At 27.5% G+C, this 20425-nt stretch overlaps 1 protein-coding gene and 1 pseudogene across 1 annotated transcript; one reads left to right on the forward strand and one right to left on the reverse strand.

Moving 5' to 3' along the window:
- Nucleotides 1-382: 382 nt before the first annotated feature.
- LOC126553891 (putative nuclease HARBI1) lies at nt 383-1961 on the forward strand (the record flags this gene model as incomplete). The annotated part of the gene is made up of 5 exons (XM_050209002.1): nt 383-579; nt 659-806; nt 1143-1287; nt 1374-1521; nt 1585-1961. Coding segments are annotated over 5 exons (906 nt in total), but the record flags the coding sequence as incomplete, so codon positions are not given.
- A 12300-nt stretch (nt 1962-14261) lies between these two features.
- LOC126553890 (THAP domain-containing protein 2-like) lies at nt 14262-15190 on the reverse strand (annotated as a pseudogene).
- Nucleotides 15191-20425: the final 5235 nt, after the last annotated feature.

Consider the following 20425-nt stretch of genomic DNA (forward strand, 5'->3'; position numbering starts at 1 on the left):
ATTAATGGCCCACCGGACGAGACATTTATGAGCTTAATATGATTTTCGGGCCGGGCCTGGGCTTTTTTTTCACAATATGGTTTGTACCGGGCCGGACCGGGCTTAAGGATAAAATTGATGGACCGGACCGAACCGAAAATATACGGCCCTTGCAGGTCTATAGTACCTATACGCTTTGACGGTTTAAACAGCACTTCATTGACGTAATTACGATCCAAAATAGATTTAATTGGTTGATACTTACGACTATAAAATAAATAAAACAACTAAATTATAGATTTTCAAATAATTGAGTTATCACCGTTTGGTTATTAGCCTATGGCAAGCTAAAAATATATGTATTTTTTTTTTTAGTTTAAATTGAAAATTATTTTACTTTTAGGTAATTACTGCTTTAAGATTTTTTGCTGCTGGCAGTTACCAATTAGATGTTGGTGAAAACCGGCATACATCTATTTCTCAAGCTTCAGTAAGCAGAGTTATTGAAGAAGTAACAAACGCAATAACAAATCCTGCAATTTTTAATCAGTTTGTTAAATTTCCCAATAACTTTAATGAATTGGATGATGTAAGAACAGGGTAAGTATATATTATTTTATTATTAATTTTCCAGTAATTGTTTTAAAATAATGAGTTATATTATTTGATATTTTCTTAGATTTTTTTCTAAGTATAAATTACAAGGTGTTATAGGAGCGATTGATTGTACACACATTGCTATAACACCTCCTAAAAAAGATGATCCAATTTACCCAGAAAATATTTATGTAAATCGCAAAGGCTATCATTCAATAAATACTCAACTTGTAAGTACCTATCTACAATATTTTGGAACTTTAAAATATTTATAAATTATAATAATAATATTCAATAAATCCTATGTGATGCCCTATAAGTACCTATATAGGTATTCTTGCCATTGAGTTTAATAATAAGCAAATTGACTAATATTAAAGCTAACAACGTAAAATGGTTTCTGCTGAATGCAAATGTACTATGTTGTACATTGGTTAAACGTAAACAACACATAGTTGACATATATATACTGAATACACCTATATATTGAATTCATGCAGTCCATTTACGCAGTTTAATTAGTTACTAAACGATTAAAACAATAATCATTATTATTTTTTTTATAGATATGTGATGCAAACTTACATATTTTGAATGTGTCGGCTAGGTGGCCTGGGTCTACACACGATACACACATATGGAACGATAGTGTTGTAAAACAATTTATTACAGATTTACATGGTCGAGGTTTCACTTCGTATTTTCTAATAGGTTAGAATCTCACCTAATTTTATAGTATTAAGTAAATAATTTTGTTATAGGAATAGTATATTAGTATTATGTATATGCTTATATAGGAGATTCAGGATATCCCCTTCGACCATGGTTATTAACACCATTTTTAAACGCTGAACCTAATACTCCGGAGTACAGATTTAATAAAACATTTTGTCACGCAAGATCTTGTATTGAAAGATGTAATGGAGTCTTAAAAATGCGTTTTCGGTAAACCTTGTACAATTTTTATATATATTTTTAAAACTAATATATGTACAATTTTATTTTTAGCTGTCTTCTCAAACATAGAACACTACATTATTCTCCTAGCAAGGCTTCAAAAATAATCAATGCATGTGTTGTATTGCATAACCTATGCATTTCAGAAAACGTGCCTATAATAGATGGCGATAATGATGAAGTTGCGGATTTAGAATTAGGCCTCTATCATTTTCCTATGGAGGAACATAATGATGATGTACCAAATAGGCAGAACCAAGAGCTTATAGCTGGTCAGCGTTTCCGTCAAAATATAGTAAATAGATTGTTTACTGATTGAGAAAAATGTAAATATTGTTTTTAATTGATTTCAGTAAATTATTATACAATGTTCAATTATATAGGTGCTAGAAATAAATTTCTTATTATCAGGATATATATTAAAATGATAATTCTTTATTTTATGAAACATATTAGGTATATTGTATAATATATTTACAATTTAATATAATTTATAATAGGTCTAGGTACTGAGTAGTTTATTATAATAGATATTTAGAACAATTAATATTGTTTTTTTTTATTTTATTTATTGTAGGTAATGTTCGGAATACCGATAACGTGATAGATAATAGATATTAATATAATATGATACGGTCGATATTCGACGTTACTTATGACCATAGCTAAATATATGTATAACCAAATTTTATATTCGTAAATGATTTTATAATATATAATTAAAATTAATATGTTATTTTAATTATAAATTAAATTTAAGTGTACTTTATGTTTATAATTTTTTTTCTTTTATTGTTTATATTTGTCAAATGTAAAAAAGAATTAAAAATTATTTAATAAATCATCATAAAAATAATAAGTCAATAAAAAATGACCGTAAGAAATAAAACACTACTGATTTCTTGTTCTTAAAATACACAGTATCACTTATTCATGTGGCACAGTAAATTTGCTAATAATAATATTATATTATATTATATAATATAATATGATACGGTCGATATTCGACGTTACTTATGACCATAGCTAAATATATGTATACCAAATTTTATATTCGTAAATGATTTTATAATATATAATTAAAATTAATATGTTATTTTAATTATAAATTAAATTTAAGTGTACTTTATGTTTATAATTTTTTTTCTTTTATTGTTTATATTGTCAAATGTAAAAAAGAATTAAAAATTATTTAATAAATCATCATAAAAATAATAAGTCAATAAAAAATGACCGTAAGAAATAAAACACTACTGATTTCTTGTTCTTAAAATACACAGTATCACTTATTCATGTGGCACAGTAAATTTGCTCAGAGCATCAGCAATTTTTTTTTGTGCCACACATATACGTTCTTTAGCAACTGTTGATCGTTGTTTTAATTTTAACATTTGTTGCATATGTTCAATTTTTATGTTATAATAATTTTGAAGCATTTCATTGCGTTGATTGCTTGCTTCTCCTAATGTCCCTACAGCTTTTACAGTGTTTTCCAATCTTTGTTTTGTTGTAAATTTTTTTTTGTACGCTAAAGTATGTAATAATTTTATAATTTTATAAATATATCTAAATACTTTAAATTGAATTAGTTTAATTTAAAAAATTAGTAACTAGATAAGGTGAAACATTAATAGGTATATAATATATTATGCATAATCGTAAACTCGGGGGGGGGGGCAAGATTTATATTTTGTAAAATGTATTTATTAGTATATGTATTTAGTTTCTATGTATCTTTAAGTATACGGTAATATCGACTTGAAATAAAGCCCCCCCCATAAAAATTGCACAAGTTACGCCCATATTATTATGCTTTAAATAATTATAAAATATGTTTTTATTATTATTATTTTATTAATATGCCTTTTAAAACGTCATTATAGAACAATAAATTATCAAAATATGTACTTATACCTACATTAAAATATGCGAAGAAAATTCCATTTAATAAGTATAACAAAAATATACTTTTTAAGTAATATGCTTCTAAATAAGCAAATATACGTATGCATCATAGCAATTTAAACATAATATTTTAACAAATATTACTTTTTTATTGGTCTTTACTATTTTCTTCTACAAAAGCTACCTCATATGGTCGTTTATTATTAATATTATTCGATTCTTCAACAATTTCACTATTAAATAAAGACAAACACGTATTGAACTATGATATGCTTTAAATGTTAAATACAATTTGCTCATAGATTTTTTAATTAACTGTCTAAAAGTGTCAATAATGAAGTTGTCACTTACGTAGCGTTAATAACAGTGGTATTCGAGGAAGACGGTTTAAATATATTGTTTTCAAACGAATCAATAGAGTGTATGGAATATTTTTTTTTCTATGTAAAAAAAAAAAAAATGTTTTTAATAATGTCATTAAGAGAAACTAGCATTTTACATTAGGTATATAACCTTTCTGCCTCATCTTGATTTTCAACAATCAACTTTGATTTGATGTCACTAGGTATATATTTTCTAAAAAAATATTATGTTTAATTTCTATTCAATTCAAATATAGGTATATATTACATATTGATTCATCACCAAAATCAAAGAAAACCGTTGACTCGGCAATCAATGGGTCTCCAGAGATTGGTACCTCTCCTATTATGCCAACGATAGTTTCACTCAACTTATCAAGTTGGCGAGCAGTAGATGGTCCTCCACCAGTCCCTCTCAAGCTTTTATTAAGCTGTGCCTGTTTTTATTTTGCATCAGCTTTAAGATCTTGCCACGTCTACAAATTATTGTTTTATAGAGGTATGTAGATATCTCACTAAGTTCAGAAATGTACATTTATAGATCTACATTTAATATATATTATACTTTACTCTAATAATATCTAATTAACTGATTTTTAAATGGTTCGAAAAATAAATAATGTTCATTTAAATTTTAAACTCTGTAGGTAGTTATTATTAAATATTAATATGATTTAAAATCTATTATGTAGGCAATGAATGTAAATTAAATGTATGCAAATGAATGTAGGTGATGGTTTACTACACACAGCTTAAATCGCAAGTTTTGCACACACATATCTACTTAAATATTTTATATTACGTATATCGAAGTGATTAAAATATGGTACCTATATACTTTGCATCCTATTCCTTCAATCATAAATTAGGTATATATTTATATATTATAAATTGTAATTTAATGTACGTACTCTACGCCAGGTTTTCCATTCTTTTATTGGGCCTGGAATTGCATTTAAAATATAGGTTAATTCTTGCCACTGTTGTACGGCAATATTTTGGGTAAAAGTAGCTGTGTGTTTTCCTTTTAGTAAGTCCGAATGACTCGATAAAAATTCAACCATCGCTGTCTTTTGGTCATTGGTGACGGAATGACTTTTCTTTCTTTTTTCGGAAGACATTTTAATAAAATATTATAGATAAATATAAGAAAAATACAAATTACAACGTACAAGGCAGTCAAGACTACATGTCTATATACGCTAATGATTCGTAATGAGCGCTAAGCCGCTAACGTTCATGATACTTTATTATTCTAAACAATTTATTTTACTTTCCATGACGAAAAAACATATTTTGCGACGTTGCCGTTGTGTACCATTAGGACGGTATTCCTAAACGAACGTTTTGGAGAACGCGGATTCGTATACGAATAAAAATGATTTAAGAATACCATTTTCTCTTCGTATACGGAAATATATCGTGTGAATCGTTCGTATACGAATCTCATTCGTATGATTTTAAGAATAGACCCCCTGGTGAGTTGATAATATTAATATATTATTGACATACAATATTCGCCGCGCTCGCGTAGGACATGATTACGGGCGGCGAATGCGGCTAACGCGAATTCGTACGCATCAATCGCAAATTCGCGTTCGCAGGTCTTACGTAGGACACAGCGTTAAAGTATGGTTGTATTTGTATGACAACGGATTATAATTTAATATTTATAAATATTTAATGTTTATTCTGTTTCGTAAATTCAATATCTTCCCTAATAATAGTCTTCTATTAAATGTTATTTATAAAAATTTCTTATCGTTATCGACATCCGTTCCACAATTAGTTGTTATTCCTAATTTCCCAAACAACCTATAGGCTATAATTTACTATAATTATTATTATATTATTTATAGTTACATAGAATATAGAATTATATTTTTCATTATTTACACTTTACAGTTGAAATAATAAATAGCGAAAGGTATAATCCATATAATAATATTGCTATAAAAAAAAATATAATTAAATAGGTACATTAAATTGTTGAAAATGAAAGGCCCAAGTACAAAAATTTCTAGGGGGTCTGGGCGGGTAATGCCACCTTCCCCCCCAGCCAGTCCGCCCCTGCTACAGAGGTCATGTTGGTTTTTACTTTTAACTTAATAGTTTAATATTTAGTCGAAGTCTTAATACTTCACTTCACACAGTTAACATGAAAAGTGAATAGTGAAAACAATATGATAATATGATATTAAACAAGCTTTTCAGCCACGCATATTTGCTGGTGGTTATTGAAAAAAAAAGATAAAATATCAATATGATTGCAAATACGTTTAGTGATTACAATTATAACCTCGGCTATAGATACTATTAATAGTATCAATAGCCGTGGTTATTACCGCGCGCAGAGCAGATAATATTAGATTATATATAATGATAAATTGTTTTTTTTTTCATATCGGTTCAAATATCGGTTTAAAAAAAAAACCGATACCGATAAAACCGATATTGCCAATATCGGCCGATAATCGATATCGGTTTGCATATCGGCCCAGCCCTAATAATAACAATAATTTTTAAACGCTTCTATATCTTTAAATCGAACAAACTGGTATATAGAATTGTAAGTTTGGAAACCGCCAGATCTTTCATCATGATAACATGCACTGTTACACCACTTTTATGTTCCTACATTTTGTATAGACAGTTCAACTAATGTATAATTTCGAAGTGGATCGGTTAAAATATTTAATACATGATCCTTTACCATAAATGGGTAATAATCTCCTACTAATCTAAAGGTGATTTCTGGGTTAGTACGATAATATTCTAAAGATTCTAGAACATTGTTGATTTTTCTATCCCATGTATTGTTTGAAACGATTGAAGACATACTGTAATTTATATTTTAAAAACAATTTTTAATTGAATATTGTACACGTATACAATAATAATGTGCGTGTATTCGTTTGAATCGTTCTATATGTAGGTAACGTACACCTATCTGCCTATACATATATTTTTTTTTATATAAAAATAATATCTATACTAATGATATATACTTACATTGTTATTTTGTGAAGTTGAAATATTTGAAAAAAAATTGAACTTTTTCCGTGTGTGTTTGTGTTGAGCGTCGTGATGTGTTATGATATATTATAAGTTTGTGAGACCGTTGTTCAATGTTTACAATAAAACTGTTGATGTTTTTAGATAAGTAAAAAAAAAAAAAAAATAGATTTTATAACTATTTTATATTTTATGTTTAATGATATATACTTACAATATTCTTTGAGAAGTTGAAATATTAAAAACACTTTTTTCCGTGTGTCTATGTGCTGAATAGTGTGCGGTGAATGATATGATGCGGTATATTTATACGCTCGGTACTTTCGAAATAATACTAGTTTCTCTACTCGTATTTATATGAGTTCTCAATGTCGTCCAGGGATTAGTATTATTAATAATCATAATTTAGGTTTCATTTAGAGTGGCGTGATCTTATTATAATAATCTACATATTTATGAAAATATAACCTGTTTTTCCGCTGAATGTGATAAAAAATCCACGGAAACGCCCTGCTTTACATATGTTATATGTCAACGTTAAGTTAATGTTAGTGTTTATGTTAACGGTATGTTTTATACCAATAATTTTACGCGAATAACAATATTTCTACATGGTGCATTATAAGAATTATTCATATGAGTAGTGATATAATATACTATTAGTATACCTACTATCAAGGTGACGTGCTACAATCATTGAACTCTATATGATAACTGAAATGCTCACCAAGCAGTGTTGCCCGAAAGAGGATGTTAGAATGAGATAGCACATACTAATGGTGTTACTATCTTTGTCTTACACATGGCGCTAATATCTTAATTTCATATTTTACCGCGATATTATTTTAGTTTGGTTCTTAAAATGTAGTTGCACCTCATTATTATTTTTAACTTCCACAAAATAGGCGATTCTTCCCACGTCTGGCAAACCATAATAATCCACTAATCAGTAACTTAAATAACTTAACACTTCCTGATAATCCTTGCCGTCGACTGAAAAGGAGATGGTGTAGAGATCTTTTACAATAAGTCACTCATACTCTTCCTCTCCCAGGAAAAAAAAATATATATATATACTTACCTACAGGGCCTGATTTACCAATTCATGGGCCCTGTACAGTTTACAATTTTGGGCCCCAAATGTTCGATCTCTATTTTCTTCAATGCTAAAATAAAAAATGTACGCATAATATATTTTTAAACTTATGCTGTAGATATCTAATTAGTATATGAGTAGTTGGAGCATAGAATAAAATTGTATTGTTAAAAATATGATTATTATTTTTAATATTTATTCAAATAAAACAAGTAACATAATTATTATAAAAAACAAGCTTTTTTTAAAATTAGTATTTTTTATTAGATAGGTATTACACTATACATATAATTAAATATTTTTACGTTCAATGTTTTAAATCTAATTTTATTTCAGTTTTCATAAACATTTCCTTGCTTTCTGCTTTGAAAAGTGGTCAATAACATCATCAAAATTCAGATTTGCTGTGATATCACTTTCAATAGATAATATTCCTAGAGCGTCTATATTTTCTTGGCTCAATGTAGATCGTAATCTATTTTTAATTCTTTTTAATGAAGAAAATGATCGTTCACTAGACCAATTTGTAACAGGCATTGTAAGAAAAATTTGAAGACACGTTTCCACATTTTGAAATGCATGTGATATTTGCATATTTTTAATGAATTTAAATTGGGCCGCGGGATTTCTTGATATTTGATGAGAAGAAATTAACCAATGAAATTGAAACCATTCATCTTCAAAATTATCGGGATCCAAATCTAGTTCATTTGCATACATTGATTGTAAATTTTTTATATGATTGTTTATTTCATTTCTATCAGGATTTTTATTGAATAAAAATCCAAATTTTTCTTTCTACTTCAATGTAAGCCATTTTTCGTTTATTCAATTCAGCTATAAATTTATCACAAATAACATAATGAATATCACTAATAAACTTTGCTCTAGAATCTAATTGTCTTTCTTCAGAATCAGTGTCATCTAAGTGTCTACTTTTTGGTGTCTTTTTTTTTCTTGAACTCTGATATTCAATATCCTTTTCTAAAAGTTCTATAGATTTGCTTTCATAATCATCAAAGTGTTCGCGAACATACTGTATGAAATCTATTAAGGAGCTGTATAAGGGCACTATTGAAAATAAATTTTCTGTTGAACTTTGAAGATTTTTTGATGTTATATTTATTCGTTGTAATATAACATTCCACACAATAGTTAATATAGCGGTTTCCCTTTTTTTCAATTTTTTCAAAATGTTTATTGCATCAAATCGAGTATTGCCGTTTTCATTTTTATCTTGAGATATTTCTAACAAAATAGACAAAATATGAGTATAGTTTTGTCGTAATGCTTTAGTTGCATTAGCATTTGCGGACCACCGTATTTCTGAAGACGATTTAATAGTTAACGTTTCATTGCGTTTTAGATGTTGATTTTAAAGTCTCCAACGATGAGTTGAAGACGAAAAAAAGTTATAAACAGATTGAACTATACTAAAATATTCAACTGCATGAACACCGACCAGGTTTAACGAGTGTGCCGCACACGGTAAAAATAATGCAAAAGGAGCTAGTGTTCTTATCCTTGTTTGTAATCCTGAGTACTTTCCAGCCATATTACTGACATTGTCATACGACTGTCCAACACAGTTTTTAATATCTATACCAAAGTTCTTAATTATTTCAACTATAGTAGTGGTTAGATACTCGGCTGTATGCCCATAAATATCTTGAAATTTTAAAAAAACGTTCAACTGGTTGTCCATCACAATTAACATATCGCAATACAATGGCTAATTGATCAATGTGAGTGATATCAGGTGTGGAGTCAACAATCATTCCAAAATATTTTGCATTTTTTACTTCATCTATAATATGTTTTAAAACTTTATCTCCCATTAAAATTATGATTTCACGAACTGTGTATGATGAAATATAATTTGTTTTACCACTACCAACGTTTCCATAATTATTGAGATATTCTTTTAAAAATGGATCAAACTTTGCTATTAACTCCATAATACCCAAAAAATTTCCATTATGCGCATTTCCTATAATTTCATTTTCTCCAAAAAATGCTGACCCTCTTTGAGCTAAATATTGAACAACTGCTACTGTTCGTTTTAGAACGTCCCTCCAATACTGAACATATTTTTTGTATTGTAAAACTAGTTGACAATCAATACGTTTAATATCTATAGAGCGATTTGAAAAATCACAAATGGCTTTTCTATGAATAAATGAATTTTCATGTTCTCTAAGTCGTTCTTTAATATGTTGCCAATCACTAAAGCCCTCTTTACATAACAGCGTGTTATTTGGTGAATATAGCTTACAAATGTAACAAAATAAACTAACAGCCGATGGTGAATATATCAACTATTTTCTATGTATTTCATGACCACTTTTTTTAATTAAATAAAAATGTTCTTTTGTTAATTTTCGTAGAACTCCTCGAATAGTTTTTTTTGAATTATGAATACAATCTATATTTTGTTTTGGAGTATTTAAAGTGAAATATTCACTAAAGCTTTCCGAAATTATTGGTGGCTATGTTGAAATATCATCGGAAAATCGTGCAAAATGGTTTGGTGGTAAATCTGGGTTTAATATTATGTCATTATTATCAATATTATCGATTAAACATACCTCAGTTCTAGCAGTTACATTAGTATTATCAATTGCAAATTTTTCATCGGAATTATTAGTACTGGTAGTACTACAGACTTCAACAGATTTTTCATGATCGGTAGTTTCATTTTCGTTGGTACATTTTTCAGTGACGTCTGTCTCTAAAAATAATAATTTGTGATATTTATACTAATAATAGTAAATAAAAGATTACGACTTCAGATTGTTATTAAAGATGTATTACCTGGCGATTGTACGCTAATAGATAAATTAGTTCTAAACGTAAATTTATCCAAACAACCGTGTAATTTTTTTGTTTCTTGATCTCGTTGATCCTTTAATTTTCTCTTCATTGAACCACTCAAATATTTTTTTGACATTTTAAATTATTAAAAATAATTCACAAATGACTAATAATTAATTAATATACAATAATTACGACTGACGTTAATCGTAGGACTGAATGCATCGCGCAACTAATAACTATACAAGACATCGTCAATAGTATTATATATTTATATTACGATTATTAATAATATATTATTATATTATTATTATATAATATTGCGACGATAATAACGATAATGAGATTTTGTTATCGTCAATGCTGATTAAAGCAGTCGTTTTCGAGAAATCCCCATTATACTTTTTACAAACTGTATATCCCAGCAATATATCCAAGTAAAATTGTGTTTTCCCAAAATATTATGATAAAACGGTATATAATTAGTTTTATATGACCGAAGTCGGTGGGCCCCTCTGACGAGTGGGCCCAGTGCAAATGTCCTATTTGTCCTTGCATAAATATGGCCCTGCTTACCTATTACTTTATCTTCCTAAATCTCCTCAAGCAAAGAGTCACTAGTGGGTGACTTCTTAATCACGCATACCATGTTTTCTGTCTCTTTTCACTTATACTTATTATGCTAAGAAGTATAAAAAAATTATAAAATTATAAAAAAAAAAAAAAAACTTCCACAAAATATTTTTTATTAATTTAATAAAATATAAATAACAAATAAATAGTTTATTAATTTATAATTATAATTTAAAATAATATAACAAGTACTTACGCTATTCATCTGGAGCTATATCTACTACTTACTTTAGATTGTACTTACTACTTTCCTAACTTAGGCTTAATATTGTAAATTTATAATTTAGGAAATATTAATACTGGAAATATCCAGTAAACAAAATCTGCAATACATTTTTGTTATATTTCATGGCCAAAATTTCTTAAAATAAATAAATATTTAAAGATACTATGATACTTTGTAGATACTTTAACTATATTCATAACCTTGGAGTTATATGATCTGTTATGTTAACTAATGTAACTTATGTTGAGTTACTTCAGCTAGATATTTTTCCTGTAATGACAATAAAACTATAAATTAATAAAAAAAGGTATTACAGTTAAAATAAACTATCAAAATATTCATTTAAATAAGAAACCATTGTAAAATACAATAGTTTAAAATAAATAGATTTATTAAATTTTAAAGCATTAAGCATAAAGCATATTAAAATAAAAGCATACACTACAAGTTAACAATGTTATATTATGAAAAATAGGTGCATATATGAGCAGTAGTGTTGAAATAAAAGCATACAATGAAAATATATATTAATTATAAAATAAAACAAGCTTATATAAAAGTATTAAACATGCACAATTTTCAATGACAAGAGTGCTGAAATCCTTGTATTGTATACAAAAAAAATTTAAAAATTGGATATAAAAGTATAATTAAATATAAACTGGTTATATATTATAACACACAAAATAACTTTGTAAACACATGTAACCAATGTATAAAACTCAGGTTAAACATGATTAAATAAAATAAGTTTGTTCAATTTATGCCTAAGGGATGATTTTAAACCTTGATTTTGTTGTGTCAATTTTTTACACTGAGTATGGACTCTTAATGTACAATAATATGAAGATATAAATTTTACTATTTTCATTTCGTGTAATTCTAAAGTGCAGGTATCAATAATTGGATGTATAGGATTTACATTTTTTACTTGATCCAAAAATTGTCTATGCACTTTTAATATAATATCTTTTTAAAAGTTATTATTTTTTATATTTGCAGAATAAACTTGTAACATTTTTCAGTGAATAATATTATATCAAAAATAAACATTGATACAAATTTCAGTTTGCCTCGATTTTTAAAATGTGTAAAACAAACATAATCTGTTACAGGCATTAATGAATAGTTATGATCCTTACTAAAAATATCTTTATTTAAAATTATATCTTCACAAAATGTACATGGGAACTTTTCAATAAATTTATTAGCTGCATTTCCTGCTATATAATATAAAATATTTTTTTGGTAATGACTAAATGTATTGTCATCTAGGTATGAAAATGACCACCCCTCTTCATCGATAGATTCTTCAATAATAAATTCTTTTTCAACATTAAAACTTTTTTCGTGTGACAGAGAAAAAATTCCAATAGAAATGGATTCATTTTTATCTTCTAAATCTTGGCAGTTGGCATTTTTACTGGGTAAAACCGAATTTCTGTACAACATTTTACGAATAATCCATTTGAATTGAAGAGCAGAAGGATTATTGTTCCAACCCCCTGTAGATCTAATACATGAAAATGTAATTTCTGCATGATCTTGGGATGTTTTATAAGGTAGGAAATATAATAATGGTTCATTTTCTCTTGTTAATAAATCTAATGCTACATTTTTATAGATAAAAATATTAATCAAAAAACCTAATTTAAAGGTTTTCCTACGGTGTTGTAAAATATCCTTTTCCTCGCATTTCAATTGTAAGATATAACTCTTGGAGCTCTCAAATATTTCTTCCCAAACAAATCTATTACTCAATTTTATAGGAGACTTAAATCCTTTACCAAAACTATTTTTAGCATTCATAATATCAAATAGTCTATCGAAAATTCTGATAAATTCAATAGTAGCAGTAGCATCTTTAAAATCATTATTATTTGACTGTAAGAATTGTAATGCATCAGCTACGCTGCTACTCAAAACCTGTACTGCTAAAGGAACACTCATTTTTTTGTTTTTATAAAATATATGTAATGAACTTAATTTATTGGCAAATTTCAAATTTTCAATTTGCTGAATTTCATGAAGTTTTTTTACATAATCAAATAATATCTTATTGCCTGAGTGAGATAAACTTAATTCAGCCATACAATTTCTACAAATTTTCATGAGATGGCAAGGGTCAACAATACAATAAATATTTATAAGAGGTTCATCTGGATGAGGAAAAGAAGATTGATAATTTGCATGATCTAAGCTACAACCTAAAATTGCATAGGTCTTTAAATTTGTGGTTGTTCCATCACTGGTCAGAGATCTAACTGTGATTCCAGCCTCATAAAGAACTGAGATGATAGCAAGTGATAATTGGCTTTGTACTGTAGCATTTATTTTATTAATAAAAAATAAGCAACTGGACACTTAAATTTTATATTTAGACTACTAATTATGAAAACTAGTGCTTCTTTGGCTAACACTTCATTGTCTGTGTGTGCAATGCCACTAAGATCACAATATCTATACACTTGTCCACTTTTATTAGGCCAAAATTCTTCTCTAATTGACATAGCATCATAAATCAAAGCAATATCTTTTACATGCAAAAATTTAGATGTCTCAGACTTTAATTTATGTTTAAAATAGTCAATTACTTCATGTAAAATACCAGGGTTGCAATGTTTAGTTGCTAACCATCTACGAATAGTAGAAGGATCTGGTAGTGTACTTCTTTGCCTTATAAATTCATATGCTCGTGGGGAAGAGCAATGTAACGTTAAACAAAATTCCCGTATTTCTTCTGAGTATAACTTATGGTTTGAAGCATTATTTACGTTAGCAATTTCATTTTTAAATAAAGCGAAAGGTAAAGAAGAATCAAATTGATTCTTAAAAATATCTTCAACAGTATCTCCAATTAAGTGATTATTTTTTAATAAATTTAACATTGCACGCATATTACTTACTCGTTTATCTCTTCTACTTAATTTCTGTTGCAAAATCCTTTTGTCTCGACGTAAATCATTTAATGTTTTTTCGAATTCTTCCCCAGTTAATTTTGTCTGTACGCCAACTTCTACAAACTTTGTCTCTGTTTTACAAGTAGATAACATATTATCATTATTTTGAACGGCTATTGTTGTGGTTGTGTCCTTAAAAATACATTTATCCAACAATTTTATCAAAGAACACAAAATTCCTAATACATAATGGCCATGTAATAATATAAAAAATATATAAATACTTGTTTTTATTAATTGTATAATTAACTTACTTCTCGTTGCTGAATTCTCCTTTCTTTAATTTTTGGAATTAAATGATTTGGGAAATTAAATATAGTTGGCACAGCAGATTTTATTAACATTTTTTTCCCACTTAAAACTGCTAAATAGAAGTCAGTTTCATTGAAATGTAAACTACATAAAGTTGTATTGGAATTAGGTTTAAAATCTTTCCTTCGAACAGCATGCACCCATTTTTGAAGCCTCTCTTTATCTTTAAGAGGGAACCTTAAATATTAAAATAATAGATGTAAATCTATTTAAAATGATCAATGAGTAAAATTAATAACACTATATAATAACTTAATACTAACTTGTGAAATGATAAGTCTTTTCTAACATCACTAGAGCTAGCACAATTAAAGGCACTACAAAAATTCACCATTTTAAGTCTTAACTGCACAGTACACACTATTTTAATTTTTTTTAAATCTTTGAAAACGCAGAAGGCAGAACAAAAGTCAAAACACTCAAAAAGTTAAACGAACAACGAATTTAAAATGTATTGGTAATCAATTCATATAACTATGTGTGATAAAAAAAGATAGCAACACCATTCTTATCTGCTGTCTTTTTCTAACACGCTATCTCGGTTATGTTTATATTGGTCTTATAACTGGTGAGCATTCCAGTTATCATATAGAGTTCAATGGCTACAATACTCTTGTTATCACAGGCGCTGTCCACTACTATTACTATTATCATTGATTATAGAATAAACAGATAAGCCATGGCATAGGGAAAAACGGGGATAAAAATTATGATATTAAAAGTTAATAGAGAATTTCAAATATGATTTAATATTTTTAGTTTGGAAATTTTAGCAAACTGAGACGTAGTTGAGTAACTTTGAGTTTTTTTTAAATATTTTACAAATCAATAATGTGTCTATAATATACAATTTATGTTCTTTACAAGATTCAAGATCATCTAACCTTTTTTTTAATTAAAATATCGTTTTTTATTTTAAGTGTCAATTTGAATTTAATTTTTTTTTATGTTGTATTTTTACAAAATTGTTTTCAAAAATTTCTAAAGCACGATTTATTATTTTATTTAATGAAAATGATGGTGCCTTAAGTCCCCCATCTTGGTCAAAAGATGAATAATTTTTGTTTATTAAAAGAAGTTGTCTTTTTCATTTAAATTTTTATCGGTAAATAAATTATTTTTACATTGGTGGCAATTAAATTTTTTATCACACTTGTAAGCAAGATACCCGGCAAAATAAGTAACCGAACAGTCTTCCAATGTAATTTTATTTGTTATAATCTCGTCTACAGGGCACAACTCTTCAGTATTAAAGGAAATATTTGATTCAGTATCAGAAGACGTATATAGTATAATATCAGTGTTGGTACATAATGGAGTTACTACGTCAAATTGTATAGTGTCATGGTCATCGGTTTCTTGGGGTGTTTCACAATTAGTTCCTGTCAAAGTACATATAGAAAAAATACAATTACTTCTAATGGAAGTTCTTATGGTTCGCGCTGTCGGATTTTTATTATACCCCCCTTTTTGCCGAAAAATACTGAATAAGTTTTCTAGAACATCCTGGTTAAGCCGATTTGTTATTAAAAATGCTATATTATTACATTTTTCCTCCTCAAAAAATTGTAAAATTGCGTTTATAGTTTGTGTAAATCCTCTAAAACACGGTGGTTGGGAAATTTTTCCTTTTTTAATTTTTGTCAAGTTTAAAAAGTATTTTGAAGCTTCTAATAAGAATTTTTTAACCGTTCCTGAATGATTTAATGCTGCATTATATTGATTATGACTGAAAAGTGACCTACTGTTTAAGCAATCAAATAAATTATTCATAAATTCGATGAAATCGGCAGTATCAAATGCAGTTTTACTGAGAAGTTATTCAGTTTCTGCACAAGTGCGGATAGCTGAAGACATAGAATGACTGAAGACTTAGACGGCTAGCTTAACTCGCATTTTTTGGAAAGAAGTTGGGTGAATGTGTGAATCTGTAATCTTAATTAGTGCTTTACTTTTTTTATTTGATTTGTCTATTTTATAAGTTTCTTTAATGTCATTAAATGAAAAGATTTTGTTATCTTTTTGAAAACAAGCCTCAATAAAATTGTTACGTACACTTTTTAATAAATACGGAACATCATATAATGTAAATATTTTATGGCCATTTACAAAAAAAAAATGGATTTTCTTCAGAAATATTTAATAGTTTTAATGCACTTTGATTGGATGTGCTTTGATTGCACACTATAAGTTTTGGGCACAAGCCAACATCAAATAATTTTTTTACAATATCAATTATTAATTCTTTTAGAATATTTTTGTTTACGCCGGAATGTGCAAGATAATACGCGATAGGAAATTTCCATTGAGTATATATACCACGAGCCATAAATACCAAAACGCAGTTAGCACTCTTATTTATCCTACCATAAGTCCCTAAGTCTTGAAATCCTTCAATGAAATCATAATATTTTGAATACTCTAATAATTCTTTTATGTACATCTCGTCAAAACAAACTGTACATGCTTTTTCTTTGTAAAATTTGTGCTGAAACTACTTCTTTTCGACATGACTAAAAAATATATTATTGATACCAGGTAAAAATTTTGTTTGGCCAATCCAGCGTCTAATGGTTGAAGGCAAATTTAATTTTTGCAATCTTAAAAAGTTATACGCAGTAGGTGATTTATAAAATAAATTTAAAGATAGTTTTTTTTCATTATTTGTCCATGTACGACGTTTATTTTTTAATTGCATTGTGACCATAGCTCTCGAGTTACATGATGGAAATTTAAAAGCAGATATAAGATTATTCAAATTATGACGAGTTTTATACTTAGAAATAGATTTTTTTAATTTTAAGATATGGGTATTTTTATTGTGTATTAATTTTTATTTTGTTTCAATTTTTTGTTTTAGTTTAATTTTTCTGGGAGAGTCATTATCTATTTTTTTTTTAAATTTGGACTAGGCATTTGAATTAAATTTGATATCTTTCTTTTTTTCGGTGTAGACATAATTGAAGAAGTACTAGAAATAGGGCTAGAAAATACTAATTCTACTGCAATATCTGCAGCTCTAGGTTTATAATAGGTTTTAGTAGGAATTAAAAATTGCAATTTACCAGTACCAGCCGATGTAGACGGTTCTTCTTCAGATGTAACATTATATCTGTATGGAATAGCTCTCGGTTTCAATGATTTTTTATTCCCTTGCATGAAATCATTTGAACTGAAGTGTTCCTGACACAGATACGTATTGTATAATTTGTCTAGTCAAGTTACTAATCAAAACAACAACGATTTCCTTTATTTATACAAAGAAAACTGTATTAATAAAAACTGGAATAACTCTCAATAATTTAATTTTGTTTATGGTTGGTTCCAAAAAAAATTGGACTCGAATGTTTAATCACTTATAATAAATACTAAATCTTAATATTAGTTAAAAACTATTTTTCTCAGAATTCTCAAATATTTGGTGAATTAGATTGTGAAGATGAAAATATTCCCACATAAATTAGAACTAATTAAATTAGTTGTTAGCATGTACTTAAAAATAAGATTGCATGCATTTGCAAAAAATCATTTTATGGCTATAAATTGCACTAGTAAAAGAAATAAATTCAATAAACTTGTGTTGTTTTTAAACCAATAATAATTTATAATATGAAGGTTACAAATTTATAATTTGTATAATGTATATTTTATAATTTGTATTATGTATAATTTATAATTTACTATGTGTTGACAGTAGTACGATATTGTATAGTAACTATACATTTATACCTAATCTGTATAAAAAATAATTGAGGACATTTTTAATCTAAATAATAAAAAAATTAGCTACTATAATATGTTATTATAATATTGATAGTTAGTTATCTAGGTTATTTAAAATATCTGTAGATTATACATTTATATTATAATGTTTGTTTTCAATTATCCCAATTATTTTAATTAAATTTAAGTATATTTAATTACCAGAGTTAATCACCCAAATTTCATTTCTTGCATCTTTGGGGAATCTGAACATTCGTAGGCCAGGAAATTTTGTTGTCGTTTTTAAACAATTAAAATATTGACATTTGTTTCCAGGCATGGTTTCATAAAATATTAACTCAATGGAGAAGTAAAGAAATACGACAAAACGACAATAAATCGACGTGTAGACGCAGTGGCTCTGCCAAGCGTAGTGATTAGTGATTACTGATTAGTGCTTAGTGGCGTTGTCATGTTGATTATATTAATATGATAAACTAATATAAAATTATAAGAATACTAAGAATAACTAAAAATACAATTTATAAATAACCATGGGCCTGTCTTACTCCGCGCTCCCCCAGTAATACATATCACCATTGATTATATAAACTATAGATTGCTCACTGAGCGAGTTTTCGGTGGCGTACCATGTGGCGGCGGCCGTTATAAAGCGCTCTAGTCACCTGCCGCCGTCGAGTGTAGTACTGGCGGCCGCTGTAAAAAGCGCTAGTGTTCCCCTTTCAGTGGCGGAAATATTCCAAAATCTATAAAGATCTTTATAAATCTTGGGATTTGGGAATATTCATTCTGACATCTAAATGATAAATTGATAACTGATTGGCTTGCAAGTTGCAATGACGTGTGGTACGAACTATGAGTTGTAACACAATGTACACATGTCACATACGTCACATACAGAAGCACAGAGCGCAACAGCGATCTAATAATCATAATTCATAATATTGTATGAATTAAACACCTGTCACCTATATAAGGTCACCCTTATTCTCCAAAATGTTTAAAATAAGATAACAATTTATTGTAATTTATTGCAAATTCGGGTAGGTAATAGATAAACTTAAAAATATATATTATATTTATATAAAGAAAGTCAATAGTATTGACTAGTAATAAGTAATAATACTAATAGTATAGTAACAATTTGTTTTGTATTGCAAAATATTAAGTTGTTAATATACCTATATATTAGGCATTATTTCTATTACTCATAATATAATGATTATTGTATAATAGAATTTACTGTTCTATATAACGCTCAATTTTAGAAATTAATTAACCTATCTGAGGTTTTATAAACATACGCTTGTATAGTTGTATGACTGTATAATGGTAGATATTAATATTCTCATCGATACCTTTTCTAAAATTAAGAACCACTGACCATGTTGTGTTTTGGAAATACATTGAAACTATTTTTAAATTATAAGTTTATAAATGTTATATTAATCAATTACAAAAACTTAGGTACCTACTCTCAATCAAACATTATAGTCATTCAGTATAAGTACTATACTATACGTTACCTGTGTAATTCATTTTAATAATTACTACAATTTAAATACTTTTTGAATAATTTAATATTTGTTTAAAATGTCGGGTGATAAATGTGTTTTTTTCAACTGTAATTTAACCAGAAGATCGTCAAATAATATTTTTCACAGATTTCCACTCAATAATGAATTGCTCAAACAATGGATAGTGAATTCTGGTAAGTATTCGTATAATAAGATTAAAACTATAAATTAAATCTAGAACATTATAAAAAAAGATATAGGTACCTACTTAGTTGAATTGTTTCTAAAACAAAATTATTTATATACATTTAGGAAACATTACTCTAGTG

Source organism: Aphis gossypii, unplaced genomic scaffold (assembly GCF_020184175.1).
Source record: "Aphis gossypii isolate Hap1 unplaced genomic scaffold, ASM2018417v2 Contig00367, whole genome shotgun sequence".
Classification (NCBI taxonomy): domain Eukaryota; kingdom Metazoa; phylum Arthropoda; class Insecta; order Hemiptera; family Aphididae; genus Aphis; species Aphis gossypii.